Consider the following 6,031-nt stretch of genomic DNA (forward strand, 5'->3'; position numbering starts at 1 on the left):
ATTTTTTTTGAATAGCGTAGATGACCTATGGTACGCATTTGAAAACTTAGATATTATAAGGTTGTTGGTTCGATTTTATCTATGTACAAAACTATATAATCACTTATATTTATCTAAGAGGCGATATCTTGGATTTCGACTCGCATCTAACTTGTTTGTTATCATAATACATGCGAGGGTATAGATGGACCATAGATTTATACAGTCAAATAAGTTGGGCCGAAAGCTATTGTGTACAAGAGACCTTTCAAAATTTTTAAGTTGAAAAAAAAAAAACATATTCGCCCACTAACTTAGAATTATTCAAACTTTTTTATTATTTGTGTTTGATACTAAACACAAAATTAAAGTATTAATATTCATTTAACCATACATATACTCTCAGTATTACAAGAGGAGTATAGTTTTACAAAGGTGTTTAATCGGTCCGAACCAAATTAACCAAATCTTAGATCAGACCGTTTTAAAATTGAAAGAAGTAAAAATTTTGAATCAAAGACTATGTTATATAAAAGTGAGATCGAATTAGATCAAGTCGATCTAAATAAAATTTTGAATTATATAAAATTTTGAATCAAAGACTAGGTTATATAAAAAATCAAAGACTGATTTTTAAAATTTTTCTAAACAAATTTATTTAGTCTCGAGCATCTAAATTTTTCGGTTCAGATCGAAATTTAAATGCCCCAAAAGAAAACCAAAATACTAATATCTAAATAGGGTTTTGAACACAGTGAGTTTCAAACTTTGTCCGAAGTGGCGGGCAATCAAGGCGTGAACACAGGGATATAGATATGGCCAGTTGGCAAAGAATTATTCATCCAACTGTCAATGGAGTTTGAATATTATTATTGCCAGTTATATAGAGTCTGTCAACTATATATATATATATATATATTTTCAAAACCCTATTCCATCTTCTGCTCTTCTTCTCTTTCTCATCTTCCTCTCACTGCATACACACACACACGCACATAGAGAGAGATGGGTGCCTGTGCTAGCTTTCCCAAGGGCATGAAGGGTGGCGCTCCTGTGGGGCCACCGCCGGAGGCCGAAAAGGAGGAGGATATTGCCACTGCCGCTACCTCCGACGTGGCGGAGGAGAAGGCCGCTGCCGTCAGGGAGGTGGCAGTGGAAGGAGAAGAAGAGAACACGGCCGGGGAGGATGTGACCGACAAAAGTCAATCTCTTGGCTCCTTGCTATACAAGGTAACCCATCTAAATAGTGGAAAATATTTTTTACTTATTTTTAATATATATATATAGAATTTCATAACAATAAGACTCCATTTAAAATGACAAGGCATCGGAAACACAAACCGCTCTGCCGGATACGGTAAATCCGTCACCGGAATCTGAGGGAAAAGCCGAGGCAGTTGCCGAGTCATCTTCGCAGGCAAAGGAGTCGAAGGAGACTGACAAGGCCTCGGAGACACAAACCACTCCGATGGAGACTGTAAAAGCCGGGGCAGCAGTTGCCGTACCATACCCGGACGACGGCGAGAAGGCGCCGGCCGCCTACATTGCCGGTGAGGAGAAGGTAGCAAAAGATCAGTAGAAGGAGCCGAGCGATCAGACTCAAGCTGTGGTGGTGGAATATTGTGCCGGCAACGTGGACGGCGATGCCGGGAGGAATGAACTACCGATCATCATCTGGTTCGGGGATTTCTATTCAGATCGATCTATTAGTTTAATTTGTTAATTAGTCATTGGTAATTGATTGATTCATTTACAAAAGACCCTTAAATTTTTTTATTTATATGTTTTTTTTATATTTTTAAAAAATATTATTTTTTTTATTTCCATTTTATATCATATTCATTTCTCATTGTACTGCTATGTGTTTGTATCAACCGGCTACATCTTACAGGTGATATATATATATATATATATATTCTTTTTTAGTTTTTTAGTATTTTGCTTTTAATTTATAAATCAATAAAAATAAAATCAACCATAAGGGTGTGTTTGGGAGGTGAAAAATAATGCAATTGGATGAAGAATGATATTTTTATATTATTGAATTTATGTTTAATTTATTGGGGGCAGACCAAGCTGCTGCAGATCTAACCTTATCCCTACACCAGCACCGCCCTGATGCTACTGACCGGTGGCTTTCAAGCTACAGATCTTGCTGTCTGCATGGATAGAGATTGGAACCGGTGGAAGTTGGGACGGAACTTTGGGCTTATCTCCGTGGCATACACGGTCTCCATTATCTATCTATTCGAGTGGGCTTTGTTACGTTGCCGGCAATATAGCGTTTGCTCGACAGTGAGGGGGTACGGGCATCGCATGACAGTTATGCCTGTGCCTCATTGTCGAGCAAATGTTATGTTACCCATCCTATATTTTGTCCAAGAGTGGATAACATAGCATTGCCGCTATTTGATTATATTAATATATATTTTATTTTTATCAAATTTGTCAATAAAGATTAATTTTATTAATAAAATTTGAAGTTGTGACACACTAAATAAATCAAGTTGTTCATGAACATTCGGTATTCAATTTAACAAAAATTCACTAATAAATTAATTTAAAAATTAATTTTAAAACTCAATTTATAAAATATAGAAGTTGCTCGTTAAACCTCTCATATTTGTGTTTGTGGCCATTGTTGCCTCACTCCTTTTGAACGAGAAGCTCACTCGCTCGTGTGCCTTCTCTCTCTCACATAATATTCAATTACATCTTTATTTATTTTTCTGTACAGTCATTTAATTTTTTATTATTTTAATTATATTTTTAAATTTATATTTTTTAATTAAATTAATCTTCATATTTTTTTTTTTACTTGACAATTAAAACTGTTTCAATTACCCTGAACTTATATTTTTAAATTAATTTAATTTATATATTTTAATATAAATAGAGTGTGACATATAATTTATTATTTTATTTTTTTATATATAAAATATGAAAGTTAAATTAATTCAAAAATATAGATTTAAGAATATAATTGAAATAATAAAAGGTTCAAGTTATTATAATAAAAAAATATTAAAGTACAGTAATTAAATTAACTCAAAAATTAAATTTAATAGTATAATTAAAATAATAAAAATTTGAGTAATTATATAAAAAATATAAAAATAAAAATATGAATTTGACGGAATAAACACTCTCCGGCCACGTTTGATAGTAATTAATTCATGCTTATTTACTGTATATTTGGTGGAAAAGAGTGTGCTCGGAGCTGTGATCATAGTGGGGGATTATACGTGGTCTTGTGGGGGAAAAAGCCTAGAGTTGAAGACGAGATCTTCCCTGGCGCCGCCCTCTAACAACGGCGGCGAGATATCCAGAGAAGTCGAAGTCGTCGCGGCTCCTTCTTCGGCCGAAGAGAACAATGATAGCAGCGGCCGGGCCAACAAAGTAGTGGCTGAACCCGCCGCCGGCGACATCCAGAAAAGAGAGCTAGCTGAAGAAGCTATTATCATCGGTAGCTTAGCTCCGATTAATTCTTCTTGTTTTGCATGCAAATCGTATAACTCTTAGAAGTATGCCTCAAAGTTTAAAGATTAATATAAATAATAACACATTAATACGTGAATATCATCAAAAATATTACAACTTAATGTCTAAATAAAATTTATAAAGACATTCAAACATATATTTAGGGTAAATGATTGAAAAATGCAAAATTTTGGATTGGTTTATGAACTTTTAATTTTATTAATGAATCATTAAGATTAAGATTTTTGAAATCATTTTTATGGAAATGCCTTAGAGGTGCCATTTGGACATATCTATAATGTTTCTTCTAGCTACTGAAACTCTGAGAAATATTAAAAAAAAAAATGTTCTTAATTGTTTCTATAATATTGAAAATATTTCAGGATCGTTTTGTAATATTAGAGAAATATCAAAAACACTTTTTCGATTAAGAAACTCGTATCTGTCTCTAACTATTTTAATTTAGTCTCTAACTCAAAATTTATATTTATTTTTAAATTGAATAATTATTTTTATATTAAAAATTATATTTATAAAAAATTCCTAGATTTTTTTTTATGTATTTCCCCGCATTTTCATTTTCTACTTTCTTGAAAAAATACTTTTTTTCGATGTTCGCTACATATTATATTCATTTTTCATTTCTATTTTTGTGCAAATTTGATGGTAATCAAGATACAGCTTAAAGTAGTGTTTGTTAATCAAGATATATATCGAAAAAAGTAAGATATGAAAAATATTCTTGATTTTTATCATTTCCAATATATTTGTTAAACTTTTTTGACGACTATTAAAAAAGAAGTTACGTGACTTCTCATCTAACATTTTCAATATATATTTATCTCTTTTCTTTCAAATAAGCATATCTTGAACTTTACAAATAAGAAAAAAAATTACCCATATGTCCTCTGGTGCATTATAAAAAATTTAACAAACAGTTCGATAAAAATTTTAAAATATTTTTCAATCTTATTTTGACCATTTCATATATTGATCATAAAAGTATGATAAATTTATCTTGATAATTTTAACAAACGTTACTTTAATAAAAATAACTAAATTATAATAAATAATTTTTTTTTTTAAAGCACATACATTTATTGTATCTTAATTTTAACCTCTAAATAATTTGATTGACTGATGATAAACTCGTAGTGTTTTTAACTATTCGATCAAATAATTTGCTGGCCGGCTTAAGCGCCCAGTCCAGGCTTGCGATCTGGCCCAACAGACCAAGAAGCATAGCCCGTAGGCCCATTGAAAATAATATTTGGGGAACATAATTATTTGAAACCTAATTATTCAGACACTCATGAACAAGAATATAATTATTGTCATCATATTAGTAATTATTACGGTGAGCAACTTTTCTCTTAAATCGGAATAATAAAATCATATCAGTCGAAGGTTTAATTCGATTTAAATTGTAATTCAGTTTAGTTCAATTTTTAAATTTGACAATTCATGTTATTTCGATTCAATTTAGTCTTTATATTGAAAAAAAAATTAAAGTAATAGAATCGATCGAAATGTCAAAAATAACATCATCTTTTAATAAATTTTTTATTTTTTTATGTTTTTTTTGGATTTTTCAATTAATTTGTTTTTTTTTAATTTTTTAAATTTGTTTAATTTGAACATTTATTTAGTCAGTTCGATTTGATTTTTATACAAGTTTGGTCTATTCAATTTAACCAATTATCAAATCAATCGAATGCTCACCCTTAGTAATTACCATATTTGGTGTCACACAGATATGCTATATTGTGTGTATAATCAATATAAATATACAATATATCAATGTAAGAGGTGTCGTATTGTGTGTATAAATACCATTTTCATATATTTTTTAGTACTCAAACAATTCTCTTTTAAGAGGTAATATTAACTAATAAATGCATATTATTTTTGGATAAAGTTATTTTATTGTATTTTATTTTTAGACACTTAAAAAAAGTATTAATCGATGACAATTACAACATCTTTTAATCAATTAATATAATTATTTAGACGTATAAAAAATAAGGTATAATAAATATACATTAGTAGTGAGCATTTGATTGGTTTGGTTTTAAAACGGATCGAATTATTCAAATTAAATAAATTAAATTTATGTTAAAAATTGAAACGAACCGACCTCAAATAGATTTTCACATTTAACAAACCAAAAAAACAAAAATAATAACAAAAATAACCTAATTGACATGAAAAAATCGAAACAAACAAAAATAGTAAAGTGTAAAAACAACATCGTTTTTAATATTTTGATCAATTCAATTATTTAAATTTTTTAAAATATAAAATAAGTAAAATTAACAAACTTAAAAATTAAACTAAATTAAATTAATAATTTCAATTCATTTATTTTAATTTAACTAAAATATTAACCTATCTAAATTATTTGTAAGGTCTTGATTTCCCACGTGAGGGGGCGCCCGTGGTCAAACTTGTCGGTCGTTTGGATAAAGGGAAAGTTAATGCGCGTTTGCAATTTGCACGCGACATGTGGATAGTTTGATTACAAACAATGCCTCTGTATAATAATTAAACTAAATCCAGAGGATAAGATCCA

The 6,031-nt window shown here is 29.9% G+C and overlaps 1 protein-coding gene across 1 annotated transcript; it reads left to right on the forward strand.

The window, feature by feature from the left end:
• The first annotated feature begins 833 nt into the window (after positions 1-833).
• LOC127801873 (uncharacterized) lies at positions 834-1,867 on the forward strand. The gene is made up of 2 exons (XM_052337365.1): positions 834-1,209; positions 1,304-1,867. The coding sequence occupies exons 1-2, from the start codon at positions 985-987 to the stop codon at positions 1,556-1,558; spliced, it is 480 nt and encodes a 159-aa protein (XP_052193325.1). The 5' UTR covers positions 834-984; the 3' UTR covers positions 1,559-1,867.
• Positions 1,868-6,031: the final 4,164 nt, after the last annotated feature.

This window comes from Diospyros lotus, chromosome 5 (assembly GCF_014633365.1).
Source record: "Diospyros lotus cultivar Yz01 chromosome 5, ASM1463336v1, whole genome shotgun sequence".
In the NCBI taxonomy this organism is placed as follows: domain Eukaryota; kingdom Viridiplantae; phylum Streptophyta; class Magnoliopsida; order Ericales; family Ebenaceae; genus Diospyros; species Diospyros lotus.

Bases quoted from the DNA above. Each gene is read 5' to 3' on its own strand.
- LOC127801873 (XM_052337365.1), top strand. From the start codon at position 985: ATGGGTGCCTGTGCTAGCTTTCCCAAGGGCATGAAGGGTGGCGCTCCT. The intron at 1,210-1,303 runs GTAACCCATCTA...TAAAATGACAAG, and splicing joins TTGGCTCCTTGCTATACAAG to GCATCGGAAACACAAACCGC.